General features: G+C 46.2%; 1 protein-coding gene across 35 annotated transcripts in view; it reads left to right on the plus strand.

Moving 5' to 3' along the window:
• The window catches only part of SLC7A7 (solute carrier family 7 member 7), a 34,244-nt gene extending 16,206 nt beyond the window's left edge, over nucleotides 1-18,038 (plus strand). For 31 of the 35 annotated variants that reach the window (XM_081506664.1, XM_081506675.1, XM_081506692.1 and 28 more), the window contains 8 exons: nucleotides 12,321-12,446; nucleotides 13,602-13,746; nucleotides 15,210-15,333; nucleotides 15,582-15,685; nucleotides 15,951-16,047; nucleotides 16,749-16,898; nucleotides 17,104-17,287; nucleotides 17,517-18,038. In XM_081506664.1, coding sequence (XP_081362790.1) covers nucleotides 12,321-12,446; nucleotides 13,602-13,746; nucleotides 15,210-15,333; nucleotides 15,582-15,685; nucleotides 15,951-16,047; nucleotides 16,749-16,898; nucleotides 17,104-17,287; nucleotides 17,517-17,623 — 1,037 coding nt within the window. In that variant the 3' untranslated portion in view covers nucleotides 17,624-18,038. The remainder of the gene's footprint in view (nucleotides 1-12,320; nucleotides 12,447-13,601; nucleotides 13,747-15,209; nucleotides 15,334-15,581; nucleotides 15,686-15,950; nucleotides 16,048-16,748; nucleotides 16,899-17,103; nucleotides 17,288-17,516) is intronic. The other 4 variants (XR_014058663.1, XR_014058664.1, XR_014058665.1 and 1 more) reach the window with 2 other exon arrangements.
• The last annotated feature ends 203 nt before the right edge of the window (nucleotides 18,039-18,241 follow it).

Here is an 18,241-nt window from a genome sequence, read left to right on the forward strand (position 1 = left end):
AGCAGGGGAATGATATTTGTGATTTAGATTTTAGAACTTGTGATTTTTAGAAAGATTATTCTGACTTTGCAGGATGGAAAGCATGGAGACCAGTTAGGAAACTGTTGCCATGATATTAAGAGAGATGAGAGATGATGAGATGAGGTGAGAAATGATGGTGGCTTGGACTAGAGTCATGTTTTAGGGATGAAGAGACTGGTTAAGACTTGGATACTGATTAGATACAGGTAGAGGTTGTCAATGATGATAAGATACTCAGATTTGGCATCTGGCTTGGGCAGCTGGGTGAATGGTGTTGCCATTTACTTATGGAGGAGCACTGGAGGATCAGTAGGTTTGCTGGAAATTGTTGGGATCAATTTGTGCCTGGTGATACTGAGTAGGTGGTTGGATATTCATATGTATGTGGAATCATGACAGCTGGGCTGGTGATATACTTTTGGGAATCATCAACGTATAGTTGAAATCACAGTAGGAGATGAGATCATCCTAGGAGAGAATTAAGAAAGGGAAGAGAAAAGGGCTTAGGATATACTCTTAGAATTCTTAGAAAGAGGAGAGCAATTTGAGGAGTCAGTGGCCGACAGTGTCCAATCTGCTAAGAGGTCAAGCTAGATAGGACCAAGTGGAGTTGAATTTATCAACATGAAGATCACTGGTGACTTTGGAGAGGGAACTTTCAGGGCAATGAGGGTAGAGTTAGATTTCAGAGAGATGGTTTATTCATCCTGCAAGATTTGTTGAGTATCTACTCTATGCCTAGTTCTGGGTTAGGGCCTGGGGATACAAGGATAAGTGTGACCCAGTGTCTATCCTCACAGAGCTCACAGTTGACAGTAGAGACAGATATGTAAAGTGTTCAGAGGAAAGGCAGCGCTCCCAAGAGAGGTTGGTTTGCACTCAAAATTAGTCTTTTTTGGAGGAACTGTTAAGTAAGATAAGGAACAGAACAGCATTAGACTTGAGAAGAAGGAAGTCAAGGAGCACTTTGGCAGTTTTTTCACTGAAGTCATGGAGCTGCATAGTGGTGACAAGGACAGGTGAGGGAATGTAGGTGTGTTTTCTAAAAGATGGACTCTGCAGGCAAGAAGGGCAGTTGTTAGAGGGAGGGACTCAGGCTGAGGGAGGAGTTTATGGGAAAGACTTAAGCCCGCTTTATGTCGGTTTGGGGGTGTATTTCTCAACTTGGATGAAGTATTCTTAGCCTACAGTGAGGTCTTGATTGGAATGCTTGGGTGCCCAGAGTCAGCATCTCTCTCCCTTGAATGGTGCAGAGCATACCCTTACCCCTTTAAGAGGTAGTGGTGCATGGTGGTTAAGAACATGGAATCAGGCAGGTTGAATTTATTAGCCTTGGTTTCCTCATCTGTAAAATGGGATTCTACCTCTAGAAGCATGATCTATATTTCTACCATACTTTCATCCTTTTCATCAGTGACAATTTCGAGAGAGCAAATAAAGATTCTACTTCTTTTGGGGTGGCATGTATTTCCTTTACAGGCATAATCTTCCTTTAAAGCTGCTGATGAACTAACTACAGCCCTAGATAAGCTAGTATTGCTAATAGATCTTGAAATCATTGACCAATTATTGCATAAATAAGTTTTTTGTATGCATGGGTGACTCCACTCATTGCTGATTTCATTGTTAGGGTAATTGCATGGTGCTCCCTCTGCCAGAAATTCCACCTCCCTTCCCCCAACCCCAGCATGAACCTCTGCACTCAGTCCAGGTAGCAATCGTCCTGGTGTCTACCTGAACCCACTTTGCTGCCCCAGAATGGAGGGGTTGCCTCTCAGTGACTTTCATAGCACCTGATTCTTGTAACTGTCCATGTTCACTTTCCTAGGAAGGCTGGAGACTGTTATTATTTTTAATATTTTAAAAACTTATTTACTTGGCTGCACCAGGTCTTAGTTGCACCATGTGAAATCTTCAATCTTCACTGTGGCATGTGGGATCTTTAGTTGCGGCATGCAAACTCTTAGTTATGGCATGTGGGATCTAGTTCCCCAACCAGGGATCAAACCCAGGCCCCCTGCATTGGAAGCGTGGAGTCCTAGCCACTGGACCAGCAGGGAAGTCCCAGGGCACTGTGTCTTAAACAGAGAGTCTGCACAGGGTCTGGAATATAGTGGGTTCAGGCTCAACACATGCTTGTTGGATGGGTGGATCCATGGGGGAATGAATGGATGAGTGGATGAATTCTGAGTTCTGAAGGAACCTTGCTGTCCTGTCCAGGGTGCTATAAATGGTTACTTTTCCCAACCAGAGGGGTGTACATTCAGCCCCTCCTGAAACTAATTACTCTGGCTTCTCGGAGCTCTTTGAGGATTGCTCCAGTTCTTTGCAGCCAGAAGCCCTGATACCCCAGAGGGCAATAATCCCACTCCCTGGCCCACATCCTTGCATGCAAATAGAGCATATGGTGTAGTGGAATGTGTACAAGCCTTGGGGCTGGCCAGTGAGTAGCCTCAGTTTCCTCAATTGTAAGATGAAGATAGTAAACCTACTCTGTTTGATTAAATTAGATAATGTATATAGCAATGTTGGGATTCCTTGGTGGCTTAGACAGTAAAGAATCTGCCCGCAATACAGGAGACCTGGGTTTGATCCTTGGGTCAGGAAGATCCCCTGGAGAAGCGAATGGCATCCCACTCCAGTATTCTTGCTTGGGAAATCCCATGGACAGGGGAGCCTCGTGACCTACAGTCCACGGGGTTGCAAAGAGTTGGACACGACTGATCAACTCACATACATGCACACACATAAGAATGTCAGTGACCCAACACATAATCATCAGTCAAAAATGGTATCTATTGCTGCAAGTTATACTCACAGTCATATACATCTTATTAATTCCTAAAACCTTGACTTTCTGTATTCTGTCTTGAGATGATTAAAAGCAGTTTTGATTTTATAGTAGCTTAGAGGTCAGCAGGGATGGCTGAGACTCCTCTTCCTCTTTGCGGGGGAGGTAGAGGTGGCGGTGTTAGGGCTAGGTGTCCAGAAACCCAGCTCCACACGGCTGACTGACTGCCCTTTCTTTGGAGCCAACCTGCTTTGGTCCATTGTTTATTTATTTATTTTGACTTCTGGCTTTTGGGAGTTCCCCAACCAGGGATTGAACCCGGGTCAGAGCAGTGAAAGCGCTGAGTCCTAACCACTAGACCCCCAGGGAACTCCCTGCTTTGGCCCATTGTTAGTAGCCCTGGATGTTTCTGCTCCTAGTTTTTTTGATCTAGGTCTTTGCCTTTGGTTAATGGGATGTTTTTTCTCCTGTGTGTTCTGTACCAGTCGGTTAGCAGCACACATGTGGGGCTGGAGGGGGATCTGTGAACAGACTGCTCTTTAGTATCAATAGTCTTGGTGTCCCTGATGATTGACCCTTGTGATTTGTGTGTAGTAAGTGCTTTTCTCAAGAGGAAAGGGTTATATGTATGCATATAGCTGATTCCCAGGTGGTGCTAGTGGTAAATGCAGGAGACATAAGAGATGTGGGTTCGATCCCTGGGTTGGGAAAATCCCCTGGAGGAGGGGATGGCAACCCACTCGAGTATTCTTGCCTGGAAAATCCCATGGACAGACGAGCCTGGTGGACTATAGTCCATAGAGTCCCAAAGAGTTGGACAGGACTGAAGCGACTTAGCAGCAGCGGGTGCCTTTCAGTGAATGTCGGCTGGAGGAGTGAACAGAAGGTCTGGCTCCATGTTCATCTTGGCAGAGAAGAGCATTGCCTGCTCTTGGCTCTCAGGGTGCTGGTGAGGCAGATGGCTGCTGTGGGCTGAGGGGAGGGCGACTGCTCGAGCTGCTCGTGGACTCCCGAGGGCCTCAGATCTCTGAGAGCTTTGGCCCCTGCCCTCGGGCAGCTTCTCCTGGTACCAGCACCACTGACTTCATGTCCTTGCGGCTAATGAGGTGGAACAGCCAGATGCTGGGCCCCCAACTGCCTATTGCCCTTTGAACTTTCTACTTGGAAGCTGGTTGCCTCTCCCAGAGGGGTTTTCCATTATACATTAGGGGTGAGGAAGCTTACATTTCATGTTCCACATTGACAGCCACACAGGGACTAGAGTCTTTCTGGGAGGGGGTCACCGTGGACCCCCGTGGTGGGGGTCAGACCCGTCACCAGCAGGGAGGGTGGTGGGGCTCTGTGCTGGCCTGATCCCTAAGGCTTTTCAGGGGTTCACCTTAATCTCTTTTCCTGTTCTGTTTCTTTCTGTCTCAGAAGAGGTTAAGGGAATGGCCTAGAGGAAGCTGGTAAAGGAGCTTGGGCCCCAATCTCAGCTGAACATTGGAGTCACCAAGGGGGTTTAAAAAAACATTCATGGCCCCTTCCTCTCTCTTCTTCATCAATCAAATAACTCTGAACCACTGGATAGAAGAATGGGAATAGACTTGGAGGACAAGGCTTGAGGAAGCAGAAAGTTGCTGCTGAGGAGAACTGACTGGGGCCTTGGGAAAAGAGGTTTTCATTTGGCAGCTTTAGAATCACCTGGGGAGCTTTAAAAACTTATGATGCCTGGGCTCCACCCCAGAGCCTGACTTCTTTGGCCTGGGTGGGGCCTGAGCACTGGACTTTGTTAAAGCTTGTCAAGTGATGGCTGTGTGGAGCCAGGAGAGTTGAGCTAAGTGAGGGTTTGGGCTTAGCCTTGATCCAGGTAGTTCTGTATGTGATGATTTTGTTTTGTGATGAACTAAGGTAGCCTGAAGCAAGCAGATAACCAGACTCCCCCAGGGGAGCCCCATCTCAGCCCCTCTGAATCAGAATTTCAGAGGTGGAGACCCAGAGCTGTAGGTTCACATTCCTTGGGCCATTCTGATGCTCACTCGGGCTTGGTGTCCCATTTCTGAGAACTTGCACTGGACCTAGCTGAGCAAACCAGTGAGAATCCAGTGAACCAGGACTCGCTAGCTTTAAGATGGGAGCTGATGGAGTGGTTTAATAGGTGAGCCTGCCAATTTGCTCGCTCCATCCCGGCGGTGCGGAGCCACTCGACTGAAGTGCTGAGTCCAGTAGGCAGTGTGGGAGGAATCTGATCCAGTGACCCACAGGGTTTATGCTCCTTGTGTCTTTCTGCCAGATGCTGTCACACATGATGCTGCAGTAAGCAAAATTTCTGTAGCCTGTAAAGGTAAAAGAGTCTGAAGGTCATCTGTTATCTGGGAAATACAGTGGCTCCTCGGAAGGAAGAAATAACCCATCAAGGAAGCTAAGAAGAAAAAGGGATTTTTGAGATGCAGAGAGAGTCCTAAACCACCGTCAGACAACAAAAACCAAAACAAGCAGTGGTGGGACTTCCCTGGTGGTCTGGCGGTTAGGACTTGGCACTTCCACCGCCACGGCCCTGGGTTTAATCCCTGGTCGGGAAACTAAGAATCCCGCAAGCCATGTGGCACAACCAGAAAACAAAACAAAAAACAAGCAGTAGTAGAGAAAAGAGGGAAAAACTTGAAATGTCTGGCTTAAGGCAGCAGATCTGAGGGTTTTTTTGGAGAGCTTACATCTGGTCCTTCTGAGGAAACACTGGTAGAGTACCCTGGAGACATCTGGGTGTTTGCAGGTCTGAATGTTCTATCTAAGGGGCTAGAGTGCTCTGCAGCGGTTGACTCTGACTACATACAGCCTGACCTAATGCAGAGGTGGGTGGTTTTTCTTGAGTACCACATGACGAAGAGCTTGCTCACCCCAATTAAGCTCTGGAACTGCTATCCTGCTGTTGACTGCTGAGGAATGAATGATGTCACCAGTCAGAAGACAGGTGAGATGTGTTACCACTGACTTTGAAGTTTGCGATGGCAAACTGAGTGGCAGGTTGAATCTTCATCTCTGTCATTTGAAGGCTGTGAATGTAGAAGAAAAAGGAGAACACAGAACTGAGTGCTGAAATGTAAATGCTAAGACACCCAGAAAGATACACTCTGGTGAGGAGCAGATTTCATAGAGATGGGGAGAGGTGCTTTTAATAAAACTTTAAACTGAAATTTTAGAGGAAAGGAGAAAAATACACAGATAAAAGGATTCATCTGGGTATTTTGGAACCTATGAGATATTATAGGGAAAGAAGAATAAAGGTGAAAAGTTGCTCAGTAATGGATTTGTAGAAGCTAGAAGACTGGGAGTGATGCTTTTGGACTCATCAGCATTCAGTGAGGCTAATAAATACATTTGCTTTTTTACTTTTACTGCGGGAAGAGGCAGTTTCATATTTGATTAGAATATGACAGTGAAAGAGCACGCGTGTATGCTCAGTTGGGTCCGACTCTTAGAGACTCCATGGACTGTAGCCCACCAGGCTCCTCTGTCCATAGGATTTTTCAGGCAAGAATACTTGGATTGCCATCCTCCTCCAGGGGATCTTCCCGACCCAGGGATCAAGCCCACATCTCCTGCACTGGCAGGAGGTTCTTTACCACTGAGCCACCTGGGAAGCATACCTTGTTCAAAAGTGATGGACCTGTAGAAGAGCTGAGATTGCTGTAGTATATCAAAGAGAGGTACTTTTATGAGGATCTGCTGTAATAAGGGATGCTTGCTCCCTCTGGGATTGATTGCAGTGAGAGGGAAATTCCAGGACCAAGATACAGAAACCTGTGGAGAGGGTTTTACCTCTCCTTTTTCTCTTTCCCTACAAATGTAATGGACAATACTGTCTGCTACTGCTTCCAGTTCTCTCCCTACAGGAGGGCTGCTTCTCACAAGTTAGCAGGAGAAGTCTCTTCCTTCCTCATTACAGATATGCGGCCATCTCTTAGAAAGGGTGCCAAGGCCCTGGCCTCGATTAATCCCATCTGCTTACCGTGGGAGGAATTACTACGTGGTGCTATTATAGGGCTCTTGGGTTTTATCTAGGGATTTCTGCTGAAGGTTTCCCTTAGTAAAGAGCATGGAAATAAACCCCTCTCCCTAAAGGAAGAAGCGTGGTAAAGAGAACAAGAGGACAAAAGCAAAAAAGAAGTGGGAATGATGTAATTGTGGGCACATACTGCACAGCATCAGATGAGAAGAATAAGTATTTTGCTTTCCTCTTAAGTACAAATCATAAAGTTTGTACAAAAGGGAAATATAGTAGCAATGGAAACTTCAATTCCCTGAGCTTCTTTGGCTAAAATCAGTTGCCTTCTATCAGAAGCAGTACTTCTCTACATTAAAAACTGATTTATTGTGGAAATTTTCACATATACAAAAGTAGAGCAGATTATACAATGAACTCTCAGGGTTCAAGCACCAGATCAATGACTGTCACCACTGTTTTATCAGTGTCTATGCTCCACCCAGTCTTTCATCACCCACACTAGATTATTTAAATCAAATCCAAGACATGAAGGTATGTAATCCATAAAGACTTCAGTGTGAATATATAAAGGATAAAGATTAATTATTATTATTTTATATAACCAGGGGAAATGTGGAATCCTTGTGAGAAAGTGACTATGCCTTCTCAGAGTTGGTACTTCCCAGAAAAAAAAAAGCTAAATTTCCTCCAAAATGTACTCTAAATTTTAGGCAAAGAGATTGCAGGAAAATTCAGGGCGAGGAATTATAATTTTATAGGCAGGAATTTGAAAACAACAAAGACCAGGAGTGTCTTCAAAATGAAATTCTGATAAAATAGTGACATTATCTTTTTTAGGAAGAACAGGAGAGTCATCTGAAGAAGATGATGTGGTTGAATTCACTGATTTTTGATGACCTTGGATTTTTAGAAACAAGATATACAAGAGATAATGAGAGATGGCATAATCAAGACTGAATAAATATAGGAGTGGCCCAGACCTATGAGGAGAATGTCCTGAAGGTTAATAAACTAAGACCTGAAGAAGTGACTAAGGTCAACAAAAGGTTCTGAGAGCAATGTTCAGAGTCAGAAGAGCAGGAGAAAGGCTGGATGCCCTAGGGTCACTTAGATCTGTGATAGTAGATGGTAGAGAGAAAGGAGACACCACAGTCCCACTTTTTCTCTAACTTTACCTGCAGAAGAACTGCTCACCTAGGAAAGGGTTCAGTAATAAAAACCCAACAAGCCAATAGTTCTAGGCCAACAAAGAAACAAGACCAAGAGAGTTGAGGAGATAGTAATAAAGCATGTCATTGCTTTAAATGTTTTTAACTACCCACTTACAATGGACATGAACTTGGGCAAACTCGGGGAGATGCTGAGGGACAGGGAAGCCTGACGTGCTTCTGTCCATGGGGCTGTGAAGAGTCGAACATGACTTGGTGACTAAACAAGAACTACCCCCTTCAAGCAAATGGAAAGGATTTATAATTAGTTGTGATGACAGTGACCACTAGGCATCTCCAGGATCTTGGAGAATAGGAACGGTGTAAAAAGGAAGCTGTTGAGTGGTGTATTAGTTTCCTATTGCTGTTGTAGCAAATTGCCACCAATGTATTGGTTTAAAACAACACAAATTTATTATTTCACAGTTCAGTAGGTCAGAAGTCTGAAATGGGTCCCACTGGGCTAACGTCAAGGTGTCAGTGTTGCCGTGTTCCTTTCTAGAGGCTCTAGGGGAGATTCCATTTTCTCACCTTTTCTAGCTTTTAGGGGCTGCCCAGATTCCTGGGCTCATGACCCCCCTCCATCCCCAAAGTCAGCAGTAGCTAGTCAAGTCTTTCTCACATCAGAAGGCTTTTGCTCACTCTTCTGCTTCTCAGAGTCACTACTATGCCCACCACAAGTGATAACCTGGCTTTCCAGAAGAGAGAAAGAGGTGGATTCTGAGCATTCTGCACTGGTAATCTGAGGTTGATTCCTGCCCAAATTTTAGGCTCATCTGTTAAAACTGGTTAGCAAAATATGAAGGGAAGAAAGGAGGATCTTTAATAACCTGGATGGACTTGCTAAAAGCAAGCTAACCTCAATTTTTTTATTCAAGTGTCTATATAGAAGAAACAGTGCACATTTTATAAGCATATAGCTTGATGTGTGCTCAGATTGTAGAAAGCAGCCCCCTGAACTTGTGTTCAAGTCACTCTCCCCATGCCCACCATGCACACTTTAAGGGAAACCTCTGTTATGATTTCTAGTAGCATAGGTTAATTTAGCCTGTTTTTATGTAAATGGACACAAAGGGTATGTTCTCTTGTGTCTGGTTTGTTCACTTAATGTTTGTGAAGTGCATTCCTGATTTTGTCTGTGGTTGTGGATGATTCATTTTTATTGTTGTGTAGTATTCCATTGGATTCATTTAGCTATTCTACTCTTGATTGGCATTTGAGTTGTTCTGTTATGGATTAGCCCACGCAGGTACTCTCCTTGCTTTTAGTTCTAGAGTTGATGCTGGGCCTTATTTCTGGAACTAGCCTCCTTCTCTAGGTGTCCATGGAGACTAGGTTTCATGACCATTGAGGAGCATCTCTTTAGATAATTATAGGAGTGACTTCTTCACAGTTGCTTCTTCCTCCAAAGCAGGGGTCAAAGCAGGAATGGAGGTGCACCCGAGTCAAGGGTCCGAGGTGATTTTCAGGCCGTCTTCCTGTGGACTTGGCCCAGCGCTGGGTGGAGACTGAATTGTACCTAGAGGTAGGAGGGTAGGGCATCCCTGATCCTTGAGGTTAAATGCCCTTGTCCTTATATTATCCTAAGCCCAGGCCCTACCCCACCCACTTCCCTGCCTCTGAAGCAGGAGGTCAGGCTCCACTTCAAGAACAGTGCACTTGGCTGGGCTCTGGGGCCACCAGTCAGCTGTATCCGCTGGGGGTGGGGACGAAGAGCTCAGTCAGCACTGCTGCCTGCCGGACCATTTCCTGCTCTCATGGCCAAGAGGCCCTGGAGGCAGCTGAGTGCTGGGGAAGATGAGGGCTGGTGCTCTTTCCAGAGGATTCCCTTCTTCATTCAAACGGAGCCTCCCATGTTCCATACAGAGAGCAGATCAGGGGGTGATGGTGGGTCCGTGGCTGAGCACGAAGGCTCAGGAGTCGGGGAGGAGGAAATACTGGTGGTCAAAGGAAGGCTACAAATGGATGGATATGGAAGTAGACTAGAGAAGCTGTAGGGATTAAAATGTAAGCAATCCCTGTATTTTCTTTTCAGAATTTGCTGTAGTAAAGGGTAATGGGTCAGGTTTTCCCTGTCCAGCTCCCTAAACACAACTGAGAACAGAACCTTGTGGCAAGTGACTCAGAGCTAGAGCTAGTCCCTTAAGCCTCCCGCCCATCCCAGTTTGGTATTGGCCCTCTGGTGATGCTGAGTGCTAACCGTGAATTTTTTCTTTTTAATTAAAAAAATGTTGTCTGTGTTGGGTCTTTGTTGCTGTGTGGGGACTTTCTCTAGTTGCTGTGTGTGGGAGCTTCTCTAGTTATGGTGCTCAGACTTACAGCCCTGAGGCATATGGGATCGTAGTTCCCCAACCAGGGATCAAACCCACATCCCCTGCATAGGGAGGCAGATTCTTAACTGCTGGACCACCGGGGAAGTCCCTAACTGTGAATTTTAATTGTGGGATCCTGTTCCTTTGTGAATGTGGCAGCTCCATTGTCCCGGGTGTTTCTGATCCAGCCTGGCTTAAGTTATATGTGTGTGTCAGCAGCAGAGCCTGAGGGTAAGGGGTGGAGGTTACAGGATGGAGAGAAGTGGCCTGAGGGCTGCTGAATGGCTGGAGGCAGAAGCTAGTGGGGAGTGAAGGATGAGTGACTGGCTGAGGACGATCAGCAGATCTGAAAGATTTGGCCATTTTGTGGGGGTGCTTGTGGCGACTACACACTGGTGTCTTTAATTATTAACTTAACACTGCATTGGCCTGGAGTTATGGGTGCATTTTTGCCCAGCCCTGTGATAAGGTTTGGTTGTTCATTGTCTTGTTTATTAGGCAGAAAGGGCTAATGTTTGTTTGGGACAGGAAAGCCCCCTTTCTGGAAGAACAGAAAGAGACTTGGGCAGTGAGGGAGGGGGAGACAGAAGGTGAGACGGCTTGGTTGCTCTTTCCTGCCCCTCAGGAGGAAGTAGTCCTGGGCCAGAGTGTATTGAGACCAGGACACAAAAATCCAGGATGGCTGGGGACCCTAAGGGCCACACCACCCCCGGAATGGAGACAGGGAGTCCCTGGGGCTGAGCTAGGGGCCAGAAGCAGGCAAGCCCAGTGCTTTCTCTCTGGGAAGGCAGCCCTCCTCCTGGTGCCCCAGTTGCTGAGCTGGGAAGGAGAGAGCAATGCTGGGATCCGCTGTACCACAGCAGGAAAGCTACAGAGTATGGTATGTGCCTACCTGCTTGTTTAAGAGGTTGGTGGTGGTGGTGGTGGGGTTGAGGGACATGCTGCTGAATTTCAGAATTGTTTCTTTTGATTTTCTCCACCCCCCCACCCCTCTCCACTACCGCCACCTCCTGGAGCTGTTGGTCGACCTCACAGCCTGTGTGGGCTTCCGCTCTAGAATTCCTTCTTCTGAAGTAGCGGATTATAGGGTTTTTCTGTGGGAGGGGGATAGTGGATTTCTCTGATATTCTGATGGAAGTTATGGACCCTTTTTCTTAGAGAAATGTGTATACTTTGGACATATGAACATAACACTTTACAGAGAATTCCAGGCCTTGTGGAAGCCCTAGGTTAAGAACCCTGGCTCTAAGGGCAATCCATGAACTTTGCTGGAGCTCTTCCAGGTAAAGAGTTTGCCTCTATCCCAGGGTGGAAGGACTTGAGGAATGTCCATGGCTCTGACTTTTGCATTGTCCAGTCAGGAAAAATGCCCCATTCCCTTTGTGTAGGAACCTGTTTCAAGAATCTTTCCAAGCGTGAAAACAAGCAGCTGAACGGGCCAGCAGAGGCAGGAAGTCTGGCCTCCAGCCTAATGCTGGTCACACATCCTGACCTGCTGGCCCAGACACTGGGTAAATTACAGCCGGGCTCATCAAGGTTAACAGTGATCCACAGCATCAGAGTGTTCATTCCTGGGCCCACATAAGGGGCTACGGGGCTGGAGATGAGGAGAGACGGTGACTTTTCAGAGCCAACAGCCAGAACACATCACTAATCCTGTTCTGCCACCAGTTGCCCCCTATTGCTGTGAGCACATTTGTGCCTAAGTAGATCCAGTCACTTTGTGTCTCTTATATAAGTGCTGAGTGTGTGTGTGTGTGTGTGTGTGTGTGTGTGTGTGTGTGTATTGCTGTGCATCCAGGTGCTCAGCAAGTGCCTTTGAATGATAATGGTGAGGACATTTTGGGCAGAGGTTTCCAGTGCAGAGCAGGTCAGAGCCCAGACACCTCTGTCTTTGGCCACAGGGTCTGTTTTGGTGATGGGTACTAGAAAAATTGCTTGGGGGGGTCTAAGGCCCTCTGGATGGTAGGGTCAGTCACCAATCAGCATTATTTTTCTTTCAGGTCTCTTAACCTTCATTAACTGTGCCTATGTCAAGTGGGGAACCCTGGTACAAGATGTTTTCACCTACGCTAAAGTATTGGCACTGATCGCCATCATCATCGCAGGCATTGTTAGACTTGGCCAGGGTAAGAAATAATAGTAACAACTACTCAACGTTTGTTAAGCATTTTCCATGAGCTGTACTCTTCTAAATATAAGTAGCCTTTGTGCATGATTTCATTTAATAGGTACTGTTTTTTTTTGTAACCAAAACTTTTAAAAAAACAGTACCTATTAAATGAAATCATGCACAAAGGTATGTTATAGGTACTGTTATTATTCCCTTTTATTTAGGCCATGCCCCATGTCTTGTGGGATCTTAGTTCCTCCACCAGGGATTGAACCTGTGCCTTCTGCAATGGAAGCTCAGAGTCCTAACAACTGGACTGCCAAGGAATTCTCTAAAGTCCCTAGCTTAAGTGCGTGCATGGGTGCTCAGTCGTGTCTGACTCTTTGTGACCCTATGGATTATAGCCCGCCAGGTTCCTCTGTCCTTGGGATTCTCCAGGCAAGAATACCGGAGTGTGTTGCCATTTCCTTCTCCAAGGGATCTTCCTGACCCAGGGATTGAACCTGGGCCTCTTGCACTGCAGGCGGATTGTTTACTATCTGAGCTACCAGGGAAGCCCCAGCTTAAGTAGTGGAGCTGAAATTTGTACCAGGCAGACTGACCTCAAAGCCTGTCCTGTCGTGTCTATGCATGCTGCCTCCCAGGAGAGGTTGATTTTGAGCCGGCTTTTGCAGATTGTCGAGCCCAATGCCGTGGCAGTGTCTCTTCTCCCCCTGGGAGTGGGCTTGGGCAGAAATTAACCTGTGGTACCCACTGGTACCCACTCCTCTCCCAGTTTCCAGGTGTGAACACCTATTCTATAACTACTCTGTTGACTGGGCACACTGAACCCCGCCCTTCCTCCACTCCGTGTCAGCTGTATGGTGTTAGGAGGGGAGCAGACAGAACTGCATCACTCCCGTTCTCCAGCCCTTGTGCTGTCATTCTTTACCCTAGAAATTCACCAGGGTCCTTCCTGTTAAGATCCGGGTGCTGATCCCTGCACTCTGGCCCATTTCTGTGTGTGTCTCTCTTCTGCTCCCCATTCCTTCACTGGTACCCTTACTGCTAAGGTGTTCTAAACCACAGGCATTCTATTATTGTCATATTCTTCCTCTCCCTTACTGAATCACCTTGTAGTTGTGGTATAGGCCACTAATCCTTCTGCCTTTCTGTGTTCTCTGGGTTCCAGGAGCCTCGACTCACTTTGAAAATTCCTTTGAGGGTTCATCATTTTCAGTAGGTGACATTGCTCTGGCACTGTACTCGGCTCTGTTCTCCTACTCTGGCTGGGACACCCTCAACTATGTCACTGAAGAGATCAAGAACCCTGAGAGGTAGGTACTTCACTATCAACTTTCCATAGCAGTGACAACTGTCATTTACTGAACTCCTACTATGTGCTGATGGCATACCACAACTGGTCAGTTTTATCAGCATCATTTTGACAGGCCTGAGGCTGGACAAGTAACTGGTCCATGATCACAGTAACAGGGCTAAGAGGTGAACTTTCTTGTGTGTACCAAAAAAAAAAAAATTTTACAGGGCTTTTCACATTTGTTCATGCATTTCTGCATTAATCAAAGTAGGTTTTATCATGTGCTTGTGTTTTTTCTTTTAAATTAAAAAAATAGACTTTCCTGGATAGATTTTCACCCACCCTTATTCCTATGTGTGTAACTTTAGGTCATAGACTACCAGAAGCCTTTTCCTTCTGATCCCTTGTTTCTCAAATTTGTAAGTGACTTAGTGGTATTGTTTGTTTCAGGACACCACTGAATTGTCCTGTAGTCACAGAGAGTGAAAAGAACACTGGGCAGGGAGTCAGAGGGCCTAAACTTGTCTTTCCACTGATTCGTTGGGTGACCTTGAGGGAATTCCCCGCCATCTCTGCCTGCTCCCTATCTATAATTGACGGGGTTGAACTATATGACTTTCAGAGCCTTTCCTGGCACTAAAATTCAATGACTCTAGGAACTAAGATTTGGCAGGAAATGAGGTTTCTGAAATTTTCAAGTCAAAATAATAATAAACTCCTCTTGGCTTTGAGAAACAAGAGTATTCTTGATATACATCTACTTGTTGCAACCCTGGGAGCAGATAATAGCTGATGGAGGCCTGGGTGGTGCTTCCACCTACTGGACAGAAGCTGAATGAGTTGAATATTTGCCCCTCTCTACCCCCTGCCCTCCTCCAAGTCTCACTGCAAAGACCATTTATAAAGATCATGGCTTATTTTGGGCCAGAGGGACTATGAGCTGTGTTTAAGTCTTTCTCTTGGCCAAGAGTTAGGGTAGCACTCAAGGTTCTCAAACTGACTAAGGGAGTGGGGTGGACATATTTCTGCTTGCTTGTTCAGGTACACATATCGTTCTTATTGAGGGCCTGTCTTACTCTCTAGAGAGGTTAGATTTCACAATTTCCCTTCATAATTTCTTTTCTATTTAACCTTAAGACAAATTTTCCAGTGTTGATAATCTTGGAGAAGGAAGCCTGATATTAAGAAACCTCTAGAGTAAAATAAAACCAAACCTTCCTGTGCTATTATCACACCGTGACATGGTTGTTAATCATCCTTTCCCCCCTTTTTTGGTGTAGGCCCTTCTCTGAATGTGATATTTCTTCCACCTGACGCTCTTTAGTTCTTGAGTTTAAGCCACTCTCCAACTTAAAGGCAAAAGCACTGGGGGAATGCCTTGGAGGCCCCAGCCCTGGATTGGTGCGGAAAGAGTCTAAGAATCAAAGGACAATGGGGATGGGACTGTGGGACTAATGGATCCACTGTTCTGTTTGGCTGCAGGAATCTGCCTCTCTCCATTGGCATTTCCATGCCCATTGTCACCATCATGTACATCTTGACCAATGTGGCCTATTACACTGTGCTCGACATGAGGGACATCCTGGCAAGCGATGCTGTTGCTGTGGTAAAGGATTTTCACTAGCAGAAGGGTGAGGGTGTGTTTGTGGGCTTTGGGTATCATGTTGCTCCTCAGAGTCCCAGAAATCCGGTAGTCCTTGGAGTATGCTTAGGGCATTGGGCTCGTAAGGTCCCGTTAGCCATGCTGTGTAAGAAGGGTTGGCTTGCCAGTAGAGGGACCAGGGGGCATGCTTGTCCTTGCCTTCCATCTCTGTTGGGTCCTGCTAATGACTCCTCTCCATTCCTTCCTCTTAGACTTTTGCAGACCAGATTTTTGGAATATTCAATTGGACCATTCCGTTTGCGGTTGCATTATCCTGCTTTGGTGGCCTCAATGCCTCCATTGTGGCTGCATCTAGGTATGAGTGTGTTCTTTTACTGAGTATTGTGAAGAGCTATGGCAGGGCCAGACTTACAGGACCCACTTGAGTCACCATGCTCCCCAAATGATAGTCAACCCTTTGGCCTCATTCCCATCAGCAGCCTCCAGTGCTCAAACATCTTGGTATTGAACTTTCCAAATTAATCAAACCCTTTTGATGGAGGGAAGGACTTGTGGCACATGAACCCGGCCACACCCATATCCCCCAGGTTTTTCAACCTCTCCTATCTTACCCAAAATAGGCTTTTCTTTGTGGGCTCAAGAGAAGGCCATCTCCCTGATACCATCTGCATGATTCATGTGGAGCGGTTCACACCGGTGCCAGCTCTTCTCTTCAATGTAAGTGATCTCAAGACTGGGCTGAAAGCCAGGTTACAGGGAAACTTGAGTAACAGTAGATACAACTGTTCTAGCTTCCAAGAAGCTCTAAATGTTCTAATAGAAAAACTATTAGTGGACCATCCACCATGGGCAAGGCACTGCTAACTGCTGCAGTGGTTCTGAAGAGAATCCATCTTCTCTAAGCAATGGTGGCCTCCTTGTCTAGGGTGAGGCATAATGGTCATGGAATACATTGTAATGACTGCTGTGGCCGATAGTGATGTAGTGTTTATGGGGAGAAATGGTCATTTCTGTAGGGGTAGAAGTGAAAGCAGAGACTTTGGAGAATTTGAAATGGATCTTCAAGTTTAGGGTTGCAAATATCAATGGGCTTTAGGTTACACAAACGGCATCAGCAATCTGGAGGTGCGGAGTTGGGTAGTAGAAGGTAAAAGCTGGAAGTGAAGGTTGGAGCCCTTCTGGAGAGGTTCTGGGACAAAAGCTATTTGAGGAACTGTTTCCAGCTGTGCTGTATCGAGGATTAAGCTGGCAAGGATTTGAAGAACGGGCTGAAAAAGGCTACTGACTTGATAGGAAATGAATGAAGTTAAGGTGGCAAATGGGGTGGGAACAGAAAAGGACAGTTGGAGAAACTGAGGACTTAACAAGGGGGTGGAAACTGCTTTGCGTGAGAGGCTGATGTGGGCTTGTGCCTACAGGGTCTCATGGCGTTGATCTACTTGTGTGTGGAGGACATCTTTCAGCTCATTAACTACTACAGCTTCAGCTACTGGTTCTTCGTGGGGCTCTCTATTGTGGGTCAGCTTTATCTGCGCTGGAAGGAGCCCAACAGGCCTCGTCCTCTCAAGGTAGCTCCTCTCCATCCTACCTCTGCTGCACCTGCTCCAGGGATTCTGACGCCTACTCAGAAACCTTTGCCCAGAACTGGGGGTGGTGCTCATTGAAATGGAGGGGATGACAGGCTCAGTGCTCTGCTCTTCACAGGATGGGGGGGTTATTGTGGCTGTCCACCCCGAACTGTTTAACCTCCAATTGTTTCTTTTGGGCCCTTAGCTCAGCCTGTTCTTCCCCATTGTCTTCTGCCTCTGCACCGTCTTCCTGGTGGCTGTTCCACTCTACAGTGATACCATCAATTCTCTCATCGGCATTGGCATTGCTCTCTCGGGCTTGCCCTTTTACTTCTTCATCGTCAGAGTGCCAGAACACAAACGACCGCTTTGCCTCCGCAGGACTGTGGGTAAGCCTTGAATCCTCAAGTCACCTCAGCTACTATACAGCTTGGGGTTTGTTTTTTGTTTTTTTCTTCTGCAACTCGTAATCTCCCAAGCCACCTTTGCCATAGCCCCTATCTGTTGTTGAGGTTTAACTGAAATTGTCCCTTTGGGCCCAGCCCCATTCAGTGCTACTTGGACTCAGTCCAGTTGACTAGATTTCTTCTTAGTTCTGACTCAAACCTCTCTTTGTAGCCTCTGTCACGTGGTACCTCCAGGTCCTATGTATGTCAGTTGCTGCAGAGATGGATTTGGAAGATGGAGGAGAGCAGTCCAAGCAACAGGATCCCAAGTCTAAATAACCACAAGAAATTTCAAGATGTGGAAAGCAGGGGCTTGTATCTCCTGCTGGCTGGAGGCAAGGAAGTTGAAAAGGAAAGCTCACTTCTTTGGAGGCACCTGTCCAGAAGCTTCTTAGGCAGCTTCAGCAACCTCTGAACTTGCTTTCTGAGAGATGGAGAGTAATTTATTTGTTTTGCTACATATTATTCCAGATTTCTTTTAAAGGGACATAAAACGGACTGTGATGGGGAGCATGCTAGGTGTGAGCTTGGATGTTCCAGTGGCACATTCCCATGTGTTAAAATATCCACTCACCTCCAGTGTGCCTGCCCACTCCTCTTCCACTGGAAAATCCAACAATGCTTTAACTTCCTGTCTCCTTTAGAGACATGAAACTGTCACAGGTGCTAGACAATAAAAGGGTATGCTTCTGAACTCTGAGTGGCTTCATCATTTTTATATAGTGTCTCAAGGATAGTTCCCATGAGCCAGGCAGGAAGACTAAAAACAATCTTATGTTAGAAAGAATCTGAGCATTTCTTCCCTCTTAAGCCAGTTGCTGAAGGCTGATGTAACCAGCCTTTACACAAGAGAACACCTATGCTGCTGTAGCAAAATGCTAGGTTATTTGATAAAAG

Source organism: Giraffa tippelskirchi, chromosome 7, assembly GCF_054371585.1.
Source record: "Giraffa tippelskirchi isolate mGirTip1 chromosome 7, T2T-mGirTip1v1.2.pri, whole genome shotgun sequence".
Lineage (NCBI taxonomy): Eukaryota > Metazoa > Chordata > Mammalia > Artiodactyla > Giraffidae > Giraffa > Giraffa tippelskirchi.